Consider the following 17,915-nt stretch of genomic DNA (forward strand, 5'->3'; position numbering starts at 1 on the left):
TTGGTCTTAAAGGTGCCACTAGACTGTTTTGGGCCGGGGGGGGGGGCTCTGCAGCTTACCTGGCTGCTTCTTGCTCTGACTGAGGGCTGCTGGGAGCAGGGGGTGGGGCTTGTTGCATGTGTCCGCCCCCTGGGCTCTTTACTACCAGAGCTCCGCTCCTGTGCACTCCTGCAGGAAATGACCCCTGTGCACAGCAATGGCACTACGCAGTGCTTAAAATGAAGTCACTGGGAGTCCCCCTCAGATATTCAAAGTTGACATCTGATACGGCACTCAGGTGCCGTCTAGTTGGGTCGTGCAAGTATTCTTGTCTCTGGGAGGTCAAAGCTGAGTCCATATGCATGAACTGATGCTTCCACACGGGTAGCATTTCTGCAGATAACCCGCTGCCCACGACAGCATCTTCTCCTGTGTGCTTCTGAGAACAGGCCAGCCACAAGTATTAAGCCAGCATACAGCTCCTCCAGCTTTTCAAAAGAACTCTTCTAAGTCTCTGACACAAGCAGACGTCAAAGATTAAAACTGAAACGGTCTCCTGGGCACAGACGGTTCGCTGAGCTTTAATGCGTCACTAAAGGACTACACGTACCTCTGATCCCAAACGGCTTTCTGCTGACATCTGACAGAAGGACAGCAACGCTTGGTGGAATGCAGGCGACAGCTTCCTGATGTCGTGTTTCAATGATGGTTGTGGGAAATAAAGGCAGGGAACGGAAAACACAGTCAGCAAGTTACTAGTACAGAACGCCTATTTGCTTCATCATTGAAAGCGAACAGGAAATGATATATATCAGGGCTATTTCTGGGCAGGAACGCACAGGAACGGAGTTCCGGCTGGCTCCCGAGTTGGCCACGCCCAGCAGGAACTCATTAGCATAATAGGCCACACCCAACAGCAGGAACTCATTAGGGTTGGCTACATTAGGGGTGTGTGACCTAACATGCAAAGGAGTTCGTGCTACAAACAAAGCCCTAGGCTTTGACAACAAACAAGGTAAACAGAAGAAGCAAAAGGTGGGTGTGGCTGGATGACCACATTTCTGGTAACATGGGGGTGCGGCCTAATATGCTAATGAGCGGTGCTGTCAGGGTGTGGCCTAATATGCTTATGAGTTTCTACTGTTGGGTGTGGCCTATTATGCTAATGAGTTCCTGCTGGGCTTTTTCTACAAAAAATGCCCTGATATATATACACCTGTAGAATTTTAAACTACTTTCTAGACGAAAAAGTCTTGCAAGTTTTTTCTCGCAACAGCTACATCACAGTTCAAAAAACATTATTAAATTGTACTGGCAATACGAGGAAAATAATTTTTAAAAATTAGGACTTGGAACGTTTTCCAGAAAATCTGAGAGAGAAAGCAATTTCCGGGGGGGGGGGGGAATCCAGAGTATTTTTGGACCCCCCTACACACAGCATGACCTGACTTAACAAATTTATTCTGGCTTCTCCTTGGTCAACGAAATTTTAAGTACCACCCCAAATTAATTTTGTCACAACAGCAACAAACACTTGAACTGAAATATTTGTATATTTCACTTAAACCACCCTTGATTAGGAAACAAAACCCAAAAACTTTATGTGGAAATTACTTCAGTGGAATACTATTTTGGGGGAAAAGTAGACGTGACATGCACTCGCCTTAGACTGCTTGAGATTAAGAGGAAGAAAAAGGCACTGAGCAGCCAGTCTGGTGCAGTGTTTAAGTGCACGGACTCTAACCTGGTATTTTTAGCCTTGGTTCATGGTTGCTTGTTGTCTCCTTTGGTGTAGTGGTTTTGATGTAGTGGTTAAGTGCGTGGACTCTAATCTGGGAGAACCGGGTTTGATTCCCCACTCCTCCACTTGCAGATGCTGGATGACCTAGGGGAAAGCCATAGTTCTGTCCGACCTGTCCTTGAGTTTCTGTCAGAGCTCTCTCGGCCCCACCCACCTCACAGGGTGTCTGTTGTGGGGAGGGGAAGGGAAAGGAGTTTGTAAGCCGCTCTGAGACTCTGAATGAAGGGCGGGGTATAAATCCAATCTCCTCCTCCTTGCAGTACACATAAAGAACCATGCACAGGGTTGCCAACCTCCAGGTGGTGCCTGGAAACCCCCTACTATTACAACTGATCTCCAGATGACAGAGATCAGTTCCCTTGGAGAAAACAGCTGCTTTGGAGGATGGACTCTATAGCATTACACCCTGATGAGGCCCCTCCCCTTCCCAAGCCCCACCCTTTCCAGGCTTCATCCTCCAAAGATCTAGATATTTACCAGCCTTGAGCCAGCAACCCTAACCACGCATGAGAAGCTGCAGACTTGCTTGCCACTCATCTGTCTCAACAGGATTTAACCCACTTCTGTGGGGGCTGCTGGCAGTGCCATCCTAACCATAGGTGCCCAAAACACCCTTTGAACCAACGGGTTTAAAAAGGTAAAGGTTCCCTTGCTCGAAAGCCAGTCGAGTCCGACTCTAGGGTTGCGGTGCTCATCTCCGTTTCCAAGCCGAAGAGCCAGCGCTGTCCGAAGACGTTTCCGTGGTCATGTGGCCGGCATGACTAAACACCAAGGCGCACGGACCGCTGTTCCCTTCCCACCGAAGTGGTACCTATTTATCTACTTGCAATTTCTTGCTTTCGAACTGCTAGGTTGGCAGGAGCTGGATCTAGAGACGGGAGCTCCCTCCGTCATGCGGCACACTCAGGTCTCGAACTGCTGAACTACCGACCTTCCACAGCCTGCAGTTCAGCGTCTTAACCACTTGAGCCACCGCAGCTCCGGGTTTAGAAGGGCGTAAATTCTGCTTAGGATAATACCGTCGCCTCTACTGCGACATCACTCTATGTGAGATAACGCGTTCGTTCCAAATTGGACAGGTGACTGCAACACTCCTTCCATCTTGCGAGAGGCGACCCAGAGGTAACAGTTTTGGTTGTGATTTGATATTCATAGCCAGTTAGGTGGATTCACGCCTTGATGTTTTAAAAATTTTGATTATTATATGCATTTTTGGCTTCATCCCCCTTTTTACAAATCAGTAAAGCATACAGGAGCTGCGGTGGCTCAAGTGGTTAAGACGCTGAACTGCAGGCTGTGGAAGGTCGGTAGTTCAGCAGTTCGAGACCCGAGTGTGCCGCATGACGGAGTGAGCTCCCGTCTCTAGTTCCAGCTCCTGCCAACCTAGCAGTTCGAAAGCAAGAAATTGCAAGTAGATAAATAGGTACCACTTCGGTGGGAAGGTAACAGCGTTCCGTGCGCCTTGGTGTTTAGTCGTGCCGGCCACATGACCACGGAAACATCTTCAGACAGCGCTGGCTCTTCGGCTTGGAAACGGAGATGAGCACCGCAACCCTAGAGTCGGACTCGACTGGCTTTCGAGCAAGGGAACCTTTACCTTTTAAAGCATACACGCACACCCTCATACATTTTTTGAGCTATATTTACCTGCTTGCCTAATATTTCATTGGGAATGGCACCCATTAATCACCGTAAGTTTTATAAAACAATGAAACTTCAGAGATGGTATAATTTTCTACAGAAAAATAAAGCACTGGAAAACGTTCTTTCCCACTCTGTGCCTTTGCTAACTTCGCCAAGGCGATACTAAGAGCAGAGAAAAGGGTGTGTGTGTCTTTTAGGCATCGAAGTCCTCATCTAAGGCTGTGGGACAGACCGTTTCATTTCAAGATAATTGCATCTGTACGCTTGTAATGGGCACATTACCAGAGGGCCTCTTAAGACAATATACGAAGACATTAGTGGCGGTCTCAGCAGTTACGGTGTGACGCTGCAGATGAGGCGGGATCCCACAGATCCATTTTGCTAACAGAGGTACTTTCCCCTGGCAGTAGATTCCCCCCCGCCCCAATGCAAGAGACATTTCTGAGTGCCTTGCTTGAGACGATGGCTCCTTCGGCCAGAGGTAAGAGCCTCTGCAAGTAGAGCAGATCCATGGAATCCAAAGCCATGTTCTGGGGCCAGAGAGGCGCATCCTGTACGCAACTGTGTTTCCTTCTTCGCTCCCATCTGCTTAAGATTCGTCACGCAGCTGCATAAGATACTTTGTTCTGCGTCGCGTTTCAGAAATAGGATGGTGGAGACCATGGGGAATCCACTACCAGAAGAAGAGGCCGAGAAGCTCCAAAGCAGAGCTTTGGATCTTAGCACGATTTAAGTGTTATTCTTAAAATCCTGACTGGTGTGAGAGAACGAGCCTTGGTTACTTGGGAGAATGCAGGTATGCAGAAGTGTGTAGCGGACTTTCAAGGCTTATTAAGAAAATGTTTTCTTTAGAATATCAGTACCACACCTCTCAGTGCAAAGTGGCAATAACAAAACGTGGCTATAGTTCAACACAGCTACAATGGTTTGTACCCACTGGAAAGTTTCTGGGCACCAGAAGGGATTTCCATCTGTGGAGCGCAACTTCCCACTTCTCCCTATGGCCCAAAATCCCCCCCCCCCAATGCTTCTAGGCCAGGGGTGGCCAAACTGTGGCTCGGGAGCCACATGCGGCTCTTTTACACTTATTGTGTGGCTCCTGCTAGGGTGGCTGGGGAAGCAAAGGGGAGGCATGCCTCCCCAATTGATCTTCCCTTCCCCAGCCAGTGCAGAGAAAGAAAGAAACTAAATGCATTCTCAAAGCCCCCTCCCCACCGCTAGCTCGGAGAAGGCATCTGTCTCTTTAAACCCCTCCTCCAAACCAAGCTAACCAGCAGGGGGGCGGGGCTTGGAGGATGCATTTAAAGTTGCTTTCTTTCCACTTCTCTCTCCCTCCCCCAACTATTTGCTTTCCTTCCTTCCTTCCTTCCTTCCTTCCTTCCTTCCTTCCTTCCTTCCTTACATCCATCCATCCATCCATCCATCCATCCTTCCACCTTTCGTTCTTTCTCTCTTTTTCTGCCCTCCCTCTCCATCTAAAGTTATCAATTTAATTTTAATAAAGTTTGCATATTTTCCAATAAAAACGTGTGTGTCATATTTGTTCATGTCTTGCGACTCTCAGACATCTGACGTTCACTCTATGTGGCTCTTCTGTTAAGCAAGTTTGGCCACCCCTGTTCTAGGCAATATTTCACAGACAAACAGCTTCTCACTATTCGACTACAAGGAAAGTTGTTCTCACTTCCAGAACACAAAAGAAGTTCTCAGGAAACTGCTGTTATATCTACCACCACTTAAAAGTGTTAGTTTCTAAAATGAGATTTCATTATCAAGTCTCACCCGAAATACATTCGCATCTTGAGGTTTACGTGAGAAAAACATGTTCAGCCACTATGTTTGAAGAAGCATTATCCGTGGATGATACCAGTAACAGATGACAGTTTATAGTGTGAAGCAATGTTCCCTCTAAGCTGTGGAGTCTCGTGAGCAAAAATTCTACTTTGTGAGCTGCCGGCATTAAAGTCGTGAGCGAGCGATTTGGCTGCTGCATAAATTAGTCTGCTCTGGAGCCATCCTTCCTGAGCTAAGACAGAAATGTGTGAGACGGAGGCTAAAAAACTGTGAGCTGGCTCACACTAACTCAGCTTAGAGGGAACACTGGTGTGAAGGTGCATTTTTCTGAGATTAAGTGAGAACCAACATGTCCAAACGCACTGGCTGCTGTTTGAGTCTTATTTCCACTCACCTATTGCCAATGGAGAGATACACAAGACACTGGGGCTGGATACTGCAGAAGTTCTGACAAACGTCTTCAGCGAAGGAACTTTGTACTGGAGAAAAGCACCATCAGTTCCCGAAAAGTTCTGGAGGATCCAACCCACTGTGTGCTTTAGCCCTTTGTTGCAATACACATTGCTCCACTGTACTTTCATTGACATGGGTTATATACTTAGGAACAGGGGTCATTTCATAGAAAAAGAGCTAGGGGAACTCATTAGCATATGCCACACCCCTTGACATCAGGGGCCTGGCGGTGGACCTGCAAGGCCGGCGGGAGTGCAAGGAAGACCTGCGAAGGCCCTCCCTGGCCCCAGGCAGGCAGGGGTGGGGAGAGGCGGGGAGGAAGCAACTTACCCTCCCTCTTCTCCTGCCTCCTCCTGGCTGAATGAGGGCTGGAAGCGGGGCGGCCGGAAGCAGGGGGCGGGGCTTCATCATTGCGTTCCCCCGCAAAATGATCTCTGCTTAGGAAAATGTACACAATGCCCTTGGAGTTTTTCTAATGATTTATTAGCAACCATGTTTTGTTTTAGACAAAAAATGATACGACAGATACACATGCCAAATCAGGAGCGCCCAAACATTTTTACTTTTGGGGGGGCCCCCTTAAGCCAACAGTCCCAGTGGGCTGGCCCAAGACAGAGGCAGGGTCACCCCATTTTACAAAGACCCTGGAGCTATCCCTAAAGAGTTGCAGCCCTGCCTTCCCAGTGCTCCTAAAGCCTTGCCAAACAGGCAGGGGAAAGCACAAGAGCCTGGCTCAAGCGGCAGGGCTCGAGCCACCAAGTCCTTGAGCAGCGGCAACCCCACTTCTTTGGTCAGGCTTTCTGAGTGCCCCGAAAGCCCTTTCGAAGAGGTGGGGGTTGCAGCTACTAAAGAGGCTGGGCTGGTAACTCCAACCCTGCCTCTTGGGGTTGGACAGAAAAGTGGCTGGTGCTGGCCCACGGTCATAGTTCTGCAAAAGGACTTAATGACCCAAAGGCAGAGCTACACACTGTGGCTGCGATAGGGAGGTTGGTGCAAATGGCACCTACAGGCTGAGTTCCTTTCCCACTTACCATCACGCTCTGTTAGTGAGAATAAGGAAAACACATAATACAGTACCCTGGCTTGGGTAAGGGCTTGTACACACTGAAAGAGAACGCGGCAAACTGGAGCCTTTTCAGATAGCATGCTTATGTTACCTGCAACATGCAATTCAATTTGAACACGTTTCTCTGGAAGAAGAAGAAGAGATTGGATTTATACCCCGCCCTTCGCTACCCAAAGGTGTCTCAGAGCAGCTTACAAACTCCTTTCCCTCCCCCTCCCCACAACAGACACCCTGTGAGGTGGGTGGGGCTGAGAGAACTCTGACACAAACTGCTCTTTTTCAAGGACAGCTGTGCCAGAGCTTGTGACTGACCCAAGGTCACATCAGCAGGTGCAAGTGGAGAAGTGGGGAATCAAACCCGGTTCTCCCAGATTAGAGTCCGCACACTTAACCACTACACCAAACTGGCTCTCTAGAAGCTTCTTCAGCTCTAGTTCCTGAATTTCCTCATGTATTTCTTTGTGTAAGGACTGGACAGGAGACAAAGTAGACCGGATACTATTTTGGCAGACGGGGGAACGGCAGCAGAGGAAAAGGACAGTCTACTCTGAGATGCACCCAGATGTGAAGTCACCAACTACCGATGCCATCTGAATACTGCAATGCTTCCCCACATCGAAGAAGAAGAGTTGGATTTATACCCCGCCCTTCACTCGGAGTCTCAGAGCGACTCACAATCTCCTTTCCCTTCCCCTCCCCACAACAGACACCCTTGTGAGGTACGGGAGGCTGGGAGAGCTCTAAGAGAACTGCTTTTGAGAGAGCAGCTCTGAGAGAACTTGTGACTGGACCAAGGTCACCCAGCAGCTGAGTGTGGAGGAGTGGGGAATCAAAACTGCTTCTCCAGATTAGAGTTAGCTGCTCTTAACCACTACACCAAACTGGCTCTCTGGTAGTATGCTACAGTCTTATACTTGTGAAATATGAGTAGGAGGCAACACTTGTATCGGGGAAGTATCACTGCCCGTGCACCTATGTAGCCACAGTCTAACGTTACCACTCTGCTTGTATGCACACAGACTGTGTGTATGTGAGGCTCCACTCCAGTGATTGTGAATGCTTGAAAAGCAACACTCCTGGTCAATGAGGAATGTGTAGACAGTCTATATGTCCATAGTATAGAAAAAGCACATAGGACAGGGCCGTCCCATGCATGTTGTCCTCTACAGATGTTGTGCTCCCCCTCTACGCACATGGCCTTCTACCCATGTTGCGCATACAGGACTATAGTAGACTCCGATCAAGAAAGAACTGTCCTTGCAAGCTAGAGTTTTGGCTTACAATGTCTGCTACTACAGTTCCCGCTACTAAGGAAAATAGCTTTCTACACTTTGAATAGCTCAGCTGTACTGAACATATGGTTCAAATAAGAAACATTATGATATATGAGAAAGCTGGTTTATACAACACAGAAGCTGGAGAGACTAGATTAGTATTTCCTAGTTAGAAGTTCTGTTAGCTCTATATAGCTTCTCATTTTCTTAAGACGTCCAGCAAGGTAGCATTTTTATGTCTCAAAGGGGCTACTGAGCTTCTGCACCCCAAAAGAAAAAGTAATCCTATAAAAGCTTTGTTGAGGACTATGCAGTAAATATGGATTGCCCGTGCATTGTTAAATGCCTCATATAGAGTAAGTGCTAAAGCCATTCAAGAGTCAAAACTGGTATCCTTATTCTAAAGATGAGAGAGACTTTTTGAAGAATCACTAACCTATTGGGTTTATCAAAGTGTACGGCAGCTTTAATGGACGGGGGACAAGACGGAAGTTTTTCTCTCTCCTTATTAGGGAGACAACTCTTAGTGTTATCCTTAGGAAGTCTGGATTCAGGTTCAGTTCCTGTGAAAAGCCTTTCCTCTTCAGTTTCCCCATGGTTGCTGTCAGTGGCAGAACTCTTGATATCCAAATATCTTCCATTATCATCAGGGAATGTGAGAGGCACTTGAACTAGAGACGACTGGACCGAATCGCATATTACGGGAACAGCAGGTTTTTCATTCCTTAAGTAGTCTATTTCACTATAAGAGGGAAACAAAAAGAGCTGGTTGTAGCTTCCCTTACTAATCAGAAGATTGTTGTATGAAACACTAGCAAAGAATAAGTCACCTCCAGTAATGAATCACTGCCTTGAAGCATATTAAGCAGCGTTTCTCAAAAATGTGTCACACAGCATTTATGCAGACTATTTTACAAGGTGGGAACCTAAGGAGGATTTGAAGGCTTTGGAAGAAAGCTCTGTGGACTCCTCTTTAACATCACAAATTGCCGGTAAGCAGATAAGTAACATTACTGCATTCTCTGAAGTCAACTCAGAAATTGACAAGCGTGATATTTTACAGAAAATCCATATAACTGTCATATCCACCCCATGGTCAAGAGGCTTTGGAATGCTCAGTCCAACGTGTTATACCCCCCATGCAGTATTAGAATATTGTGTGTCTGTGAGTGTGTCTGTGATTGTAGTTCAAACATGGTGGAAGAGGAGACCTGACTGATGCCAGTCTGTCTAGGAACATGAAGTAACCCCTGGTTATTACTACACAATTGGCAAGATATTTCCATTCCTTTATATTCCAAAGAATTGCTTACAATATTGATAGCAGCCGCACAAACAACAATAGCACAGACTTGGAAGAGCAGTAAATCGATACCAATAAAATTATGGTATTCTAAAATATGGGAACATTTCCTAATGGACAAAATTTCAGAAAGGCTTTCTGGCTTAGAAGACTGTACTAAATCTCTGGATTTCTTCGGCAGATGGCGTCCCGTTTTGGAAAACTTGGAATTTATATTAGAAAATATAAATACAGCACAAAATTCACAATATTATGCATTTATACAAAAAGAATGGGCTCTGTTAATGTTATTGAGAAGATCTGTTTGTGATACATGTATTAGAAAAAACTTCAGATGAATATTTTGTATTGGGCTTTCAAAGCTTTATGAATATGTAATATGTAACAGTTTAGGTTATGGTTTGTGTTTGAAATGTTTCTGTTGATTGTTATTTTAGAAAAATTAATAATAATAAAAAAAAGTAACCCCTGGTTATCCACACCAAGCAGCAAACAGTAGTAGCGACATGTCAACCTCTCATTGAGTTTGACTAGGTAAGCAAACAAAAAGAGTTATAAGAATTTTAAAAATGCTACTGTGTGCTGGATGAAAAGTAATTGGAAGCAATTAAACTGGAAGGGTGGGTGTTACCTTTCATAAAAACCAACAACAACACTTGACATCCAATTAAATACCTTGCCACGTTCCAAGCCCCCAGCACTCTTTACCACTGGCGTCCGCTCTAGGCACGACTGCATCCCTTCCTTTGAAAACAGCAACTAAGAACTAAGATAGGAGGAAGGCACATGGTCTAGCACAACACCTATTCTTTTCAGGGCTTCCATAGCACATCATCCTGAGAAAGCTTGGCATGGCCAAGGTTTCCCATAACAATCAAGAGGGCAACCTAGATTATCAAAATACTCTTGTTAATTAGGGAAACTACTGACTATCTAGTGATCCATCTATTTTACCAACTGCATTTTCACTGGATACCAAAAAAAGAAGCCTCACAAGCTACAGTGTGACAGCACATACCTTTCCAGCCTTTGTATCTGTTCCATCAGAGACCATTTCTCCGTGCTTAACGCGTTAATTTGATCTTCCAATTTCTGCACCATTACACATTGCTAAACAAGAGGGAAAAGATGGGAGGGGGAAAAACATAACTTGCTGTACTGTATTCCGGGGCAGCAGGCTTTCCGATGTGCAAAAGCGAATTACGGCTGCGGTCACATGGAGCATTAGGCACGCTAGAGGGACGGAAGATAGGCGGATTTTCCGGGCGCGATCTCACCGCCACATCTGGGAAGCGTCAAGCTCCCATGGCGAACCCGAGGCTTCCCGCCGAAGATGCACAGTAAAAAAACTAGTACCTTGGAGGTACTAGTTTCCTGAAACCGTGAGGCAAGGGCGGGCATCTGATCGCGTTTCCAGTGGTAGTTCCGGTGCCTGCCCATGTCCCCTCGCAAAAAGGTTGTTTTTTTTCAAAGTCTCCACAGATGCGCACAAGCAGCCAAGGGAGCATGCGCACATTTGAGTTAAAAAACACACAACCAATCCCATTTGCCCCGCGCCCCGCTTCTTTGCCGCGCTACAGGACTGTGGAGTGATCGGCACCTCCCCCCTACCACGGGACCTCCACGGTGGGTCTGCTCGCGCAATCGCACGTTTTTAAGCCCCGGGGCAAACAGCCCCCCCCCCCCCCCCCCGCATTTTCCTGCTCGTGTGCTCGCAGCCTACGTTTCACTACCTCTATGGATTGTGGCGTTCCAAACAGGGGAATGGTCTCAAGGATAGGAGTGGTGGCGTCTAACTCGTCCTCCTCTGTGCCAACGGCGACATCCGAAACGTCCTTTGCGGATATTTGGTGGTTCCCGAAATCACGGTAGAGCTGGAGCAAGTCTGGGGGCTTTGGAATGTTCAGTCCCACGTCATCCCACAGCTCAAAATCCTTTGGAAGGGCAAAAGCAGAAAGGTTTGTGGTGCTCTTCCTGTCCATGGTTCTTCTCATGGACACAAACAGAACTTCGGCCTCACAACACTAAAATGGTTTCTACTGAGCTACTAACAGCCAGCTCAGTTTCTCTGTGTCAGCCTTCGGGTGCTTTGGATTTAATAACTAGCAAATTCATTCGTCTGGAGTAATAAAACTTGGTCTGACACCCGGCAAACCAAACAGATCTTAGATTCATGGCAGAATGAGGAAGCTGATCACACATGGATGCCTCAAACCAAGGAGGAAAACCACCATTTCCTCAGCTGTTTTAACCATCAGCAGACACAGAGAGAAAAGCCATGTTGGGACCAGATGGGATGAGAACAATGTGCCATAAGGCGATAGGCCCTCAGAAATTCAGGAAGGCTGTTCTTAAGTAACTGAGATATGCCTGTTTGAAGGCAGCAAAACTAAATTCTTATAGACTATAGCAATTATTTGAAGGACAAGTACAGCGTTACAGCGAAAAAGAAAGAAAAGAAAATCCCAAGGGTGTCAATGTGGTCCACAGAATTATTACTAAAAGAACAGATCGTGCAAATATATTGAATGAAAGTGGAGCCCAAACAGACAAACTAACCTTGGACAAGTTTTCTCATCCTAAACTAGCTTGGTCATTGATATAGTTCTGTTAAATGGTGGTGGGGAGGTGTACAGACGTATTGGAGGTATATAGATATATAAGGTATTTGAGTAAAATGCCACATGTACAAGCTACAAGCTACGGAGTCCAGACTTTGTTACAAGGACACTTTTGTTTTCAGTAACCTTCAGTCTGTGCTACCTCATTCATCAAGATCTTATGGACATAATTAGATTTTAGCAAAATTTCATTTTCCCCAGAGCAACTATCTGGGGAGTACTAGACTAGAAGTTATTAGTAAGATTTTCTCATGTTCACAGCCCATAGCCAACTAATCATCTTCACAGCATTATAACTTAGGACAGTAACATCATCCTATATTTCTAATGTTCAAAGAGACTGCCATGTTGATTACTGGCATCTGGGCATCCTTCTACTCTACTAAAACAGAAGCTAGCTATGCTTTTTTGCTTCCTACTATGAACAGGAAAATAACCCTGCATCCACTTCTCTCACAAAACAGGTATCTAATTAGGTAATCTGGAAAAAGGGAAGACGCAAATTATTGGAAGCAACATCAGAAAACAGCCATAAAAATGAATGCCTAAAAACTTCAGCTATAAAAGTGAACACTATGCAACCTCACCTGATCGTCGTTTTCATCTGAAAAAGTTATTGAAGTCAGCTTGTAACCATTTTTTAATAAAAATTCATTGACTAAGAAGTTTAGAGCTCTTTTTTCAAGAGGTTTAATTGGTTCCTAGGAACAAGAACAAACAATTATTACAGGTTTATTAAATGTTGGTCCCCATTACGATCCACAGATTTTAGGACAGCAATAAAGATAAATATAAATGTTTGCTGGCCTACATAGTGTTAAAACTGCTCAATCATGTACACCTATGAATTATAGAGCTGTTTTGAAAGGTGTGATCAGAAATGCACTTGCCTAGAGTAGAGATGTGAAGGCCCGGAAAAAAACCGGAAAAATTCGGGGGGGGGAACGGGTTTTTTTCCGTTTTTCCCCTGAAGCTTTTTTTGTTTTTTTCCGAAAAATTGGAAAAAGAAAGAAAAGAAAAAAATTGATTATGGAACGTTTTATTTTAACATAATGAATAAAATATTTCAAAACAAGGTGTTCAAATATTTTCCAAATCATTTCTAAAATATATATATATATGGTATCAGATTGATCTAATTTCTCTGCACTGCAGACAAGCAAGTCCTAGGTTACAAACTGAACTCTCCAATGCAAGAACAAGATGCATTTCTTCCTTTAGGAGGTGCTATTGTCAGAAGAAAAGAAAAATGTTTCAGTTTTGTTTTTGCATGTGGGCGGGTATTCTGTTTGTAATAACTGTTTGGATACACTATATTTTTAATATGCTAGTTGTGATAATTTCATGCCAAGTAAAAATGTCCATAGTCATATTTTATGTTCCTAAAGTAACAGAATGACTTTCAATCTAGAAAAGACAAAAGAAATGCTAATGTAGCATTTTTTCAATTTTCCCGAAAATTTCCGTTTCCCCCCGAAAAAACCCGGGTTTTTTCCCGAGCTTCAAAATTTCCAGAAATTTTACATCTCTATCCTAGAGGTGAGTGAGTAACTGTAACACTAACATAAGGTAACAACAAGCGAAGGCCTCTGTAGTTACCTACCTGAATTTCAGGACTTGATTTGTAATTTCTCCGTTCCTGCAAAGGAACTTCATTTTCTGTAAACAGCAATACACAAAAGGTATTATTCTCCATTTCGTAAGGCTCCAGCCTCTGCTATTTTGTCAAAATACAAATACTAAGGAAAAGGTTTATGTACACCACCTGCAGCCTGAGTCAGGTTGGCTCGGAGGGCCTGAATGGTCTCCCTTGCTTTCCGTAGTTCAAACTCCAGGACTGGACAAGGATTGGATTAAACATATACAGGCATCCAACCAAGAACAGGGAAACAAAAAAATGAAATATAAAAAAGCAAGGATGGGTATGAAAATAAAATACAATTTGTATTAAAGACAAAGCATGCAATCTTTATGGGACTCATGAACGCATGCAGCAGAGTTAGACTGAAGCAAACTGGTGAAGGTTTTCCATCATTAGGATCTGATCTTCATAACTTAAGCGGTCTGACAAGGAATGCTATCGGGTTTAGCAAGGCATTGCTGCCGTCTCTACTTTGTTTGGAAAGTTCCCCACGGAGTATGAACGCGCACTACTGTCGAAAAGTTAAAAATAAGAGAGGGTGAAGCTCTATGAGAGTGTCTTGCTCTGAGGGCACACCCTGACGAAGATGCAAATCATGTAAACAGAACGTAATCACCAGCAGTTACAGGGTCTAAAGAGGAAGTGTGCATGTGGCTGCTACTATATTGGAGGCCATTTTGAAATCATCTGATGGGGTGGTGACTATTCTGTGGAATGCGATTTGTGTGGAGCGGCGTACCTAACCTTCAAACGGCTCCACGGGAACATAGTGAAAGGGTTAATTCACTGGTTGAGGTAACACAGGCAACCAGATTACAGACCTTAAACAGTGCGACCATGAAGCCACAAATGAAAATATACTTATTTTTCAGGGAATTACTGAAAATCATTATGTTAGAATATCCCAAGAGACTCAGCTTCAGATCATTATGCAAAAGGTGTGTTTGAAGAGATCGGCTAAATTATAAGGACTGTGTATCTTTGGAAAACATGTACAGAAAACTCCCTTTTCCTGAGGACAATCTTTTGGACACGAGAGTGTATGGAAAAAAGATTCACTCAGTTTGCGGGGTTTTTTTCCTTGTTCAAAAACAGAACGGGGTAGCTAGAGTACATCACATCTACCAAATGGAAGTAAATTGTTTGATGCACAGAATTTTACTGCAGAAATACAAAAGCACAAACTGAGGATCTGATGAAAAAGTGTGGAAAAATTCTGTAGTAGTCAGCAATGCTGATCTGCAAATATTTCTGTGCAACAAAGTCTGATAACAATAGTAGTAAGATACTTTCTCTATTAACATATACTCTATGAAAGGAGCCAGCTCGAGGATAATTTGGTGAGAACCTTTTGGCTTAAAAATACCCAATTCAATCATTCAATTTAGAGTATGTTAATTTAAGAATAACAGGCAGTTCTTGGTTTAAAAGCTATAAAAGTGTTGGGCCACAGAACAATTGCAGATCAGAAATGCCCTGCAACAGGATGATAAAAATGTTTTTAAAAAAATCAGCAAGAACACAAGCCGTAGAGAAGGTCAGAAACTCCACTAAGGAAACTGAAGCAAGACATATCACTGAGGGCACAGAGAGTCAGAAAAGCCATATTACACCAACCCATGTCAGACAGCAAACTATTTTTAGGGCCCTGTTAAGACTCAAACACAGCGAACAGCCATTTGTGACTGTAACTTGGTTTTCCTGTTAAAACAGTTTACTCTGCTGCATGGTTTCTCTTTTGACATTCTAGCATCTCCCAAGCATCTAGTGGGCTCAAAATTATCACAGTTGACCCATGGTTGTAGTAAAAACATAAGCTCTGAAGAAAAACAGAGTGAATGTTTTTATTTACAAAGTAGGAGCCGTTTTAATTTCTTTCAGGTAAAAAAACAAGCTGCAGCGAAAGTAAACGGCGCTTTGAATGAAGACTGAGGCTCTATAACTGGTCTTATGGGTTTGGCCGCAGCCTGACTTCAGAAGTAAAAAAAACACAAAGTTTTGTCACGCCTCAAAAACACATCGTGCATCTGAAGTAGGGTGTAGTTCACAAAAGCTTTCACAACAACATATTTGTTAGTGTTCAAGGTGTGACATTAACACAGGAACCACCTCTGAAATTTACAGCACAAGGTACACTCCCATTGCAAGGCATACTTGAAGCACTTAAATTTCTTGGCAGCAGGTGTCCTTTTGTGGTAATCTCTGAAAACGTATTGGTTGGAACATCTAAAGTCAGTACTCCAACAAATACAAATCCGTGTCTCAGTTTAAAACTGCATTTTATGGGTCAGAAACAAATGCCAGGTGGGCTAAAACACCTGAATGTCCTACCAAACTGGTCAGGTCAAAGATTCACTAAGCCTGGAAGGTCTTCCATCTCAGTCCTGCACATGTTATGGGGAAGCACACGAGCCAGAGGCTAAACCTGGCTCAAGACTGGCATGAACAAACTGCAGCTCATTAGAGACATCTGAATACAGCTTAAGAACGGGATTTCTATTTTCATTTGAAATGCCGGGTCAGAAGTGTGTTGGTTACAGAAGCGGCAAGAGGGTACTGAATTCAACATAGAAATATGAATAAATAACAACAAAAAACCTTTGCTGAAGATCTTAATCTGTGTGCTAAATGGCTTTTTGAAAGCCAGTTTTATATTAAAACCCTCTGGCTCTTTTCCAATTAAAATTTATTCAAATGCTTCTTCAATTTTCTTCCGGAAATCAAATAAGCAGTATGCATATAATTTGTTTTATGGAATTCAGGTTGTCAAATAGATTGTGTCTGAGTTCCCAGCATTCACAATCTAATGTCAAGGAGCTTGCCAGAAATTTTAGCGCTTCAACTATCTCACATTTATGAATGAAGGCAGTGAAACTTTAAATACCACAGAATTTGGTCATGGAGGGGAGGAGATATCAAATACATGGTTTTAAGAATATTTTTGAAGTTTTAAAGCCAAAGGAGATATTTACCTGAATGACCAGTTTGGTGTAGTGGTTAAGTGATCTGACTCTAATCGGGGAGAACAGTGTTTGATTCCCCACTCCTCCACCTGCAGCTGCTGGATGACCTTGGGCAAGTCATAGTTCTGACAAGAGCTGTTCTTGAAAGGGCAGTTCTGGAAAGAGCTCTCTCAGCCCCACCTACCTCACAGGGTGTTTGCTGTGGGGAGGGGAAGCTGCTCTGAGACTCTGAGTGAAGGGCGGGGTATAAATCCAATCTCCTCCTCCTCCTCCACACTATTACATGATCAGAGAAGATGTCCTACTATACTCCAGACCAAAACCATAATGCAACATGCAAAGTTACTGTAGCTCACAGAACTTTTCTAATACTTTGCTCATATGTAAGCAAAACGGGTGAAAAATCAGTGTTTCAGGCTTGCAATAGCAGGTTGAAAACCAGAACAAAATACTCAGGAATAGTTTGGGATGAATATCCCCAGGCGTCTTATCATGTGCAGACTGCCTCAACACACAGGGTTTTTTCCTACTGATCAGTGGCCAGATTAGTCTAAAACGTGACCACAATCGTGCACAAAATGTGTTTATCAAAGCTGTTAGAGCAACAAAGCCCTTTTATAAGATCTAATCCATCTTTATGACCCTTCCTGAATGTGTAGCTCAGGAGGCCATAAAGCTTGACGGTAAAGCAGATAACAGCTGTTTCAGAGGCACTGCTCCGCTCTGGACTGCTGAGCCGACCCCATTAGGCAGTCTACAGATTTCTGAACCAATTATTGGTTTGACACGAACACACTTGAAAAGAATGTCTAATTCAGAGTTTCACAAAACTGAATTCTGGACTTGCAAGAAGATTAATTCAAAATTCTATTAAGTTATACCTCATGCCAGGGGTGGAATTTATCCTAATCGCTCAAAAGCTTTTCGGGATCAACCAAGAAACCATTTATTTAACATAGAACACGCTGTAATATCATTCTAATTTTTCTTGTTTATAAAGGGCTGGATCCTAAGCAGTGTTCCCTCTAAGTTGAGTTAGTGTGAGCTAGTTCACAGTTTTTTAGCCTCCAAGCTCACACATTTTTGTCCTAGCTCAGGAAGGAGGGCTTCAGAGCAAACTAATTGATGCAGTAGCCAAATCGCTCGCTCACAACTTTAATGCCAGTAGCTCACAAAGTAGAATTTTTGCTCACAAGACTCCACAGCTTGGAGGATTTAGCCTCCAAGCTCACACATTTTTGTCCTAGCTCAGGAAGGAGGGCTTCAGAGCAAACTAATTGATGCAGTAGCCAAATCGCTCGCTCACAACTTTAATGCCAGTAGCTCACAAAGTAGAATTTTTGCTCACAAGACTCCACAGCTTGGAGGAAGCATT

General features: G+C 44.0%; 1 protein-coding gene across 1 annotated transcript in view; it reads right to left on the bottom strand.

Moving 5' to 3' along the window:
- Positions 1-17,915, bottom strand: part of KIAA1468 (KIAA1468 ortholog) — a 114,225-nt gene that overhangs the window by 65,799 nt on the left and 30,511 nt on the right. Inside the window, exons 4-9 of the mRNA XM_015406457.1 lie at positions 13,539-13,594; positions 12,523-12,636; positions 11,048-11,248; positions 10,333-10,424; positions 8,448-8,753; positions 590-665 (exon numbers count right to left, since the gene is read on the bottom strand). Of these exons, the coding sequence (XP_015261943.1) occupies positions 590-665; positions 8,448-8,753; positions 10,333-10,424; positions 11,048-11,248; positions 12,523-12,636; positions 13,539-13,594 (845 nt within the window). The remainder of the gene's footprint in view (positions 1-589; positions 666-8,447; positions 8,754-10,332; positions 10,425-11,047; positions 11,249-12,522; positions 12,637-13,538; positions 13,595-17,915) is intronic.

This window comes from Gekko japonicus, unplaced genomic scaffold (genome assembly GCF_001447785.1).
Source record: "Gekko japonicus isolate JY-2015 unplaced genomic scaffold, Gekko_japonicus_V1.1 scaffold3585, whole genome shotgun sequence".
Lineage (NCBI taxonomy): Eukaryota > Metazoa > Chordata > Lepidosauria > Squamata > Gekkonidae > Gekko > Gekko japonicus.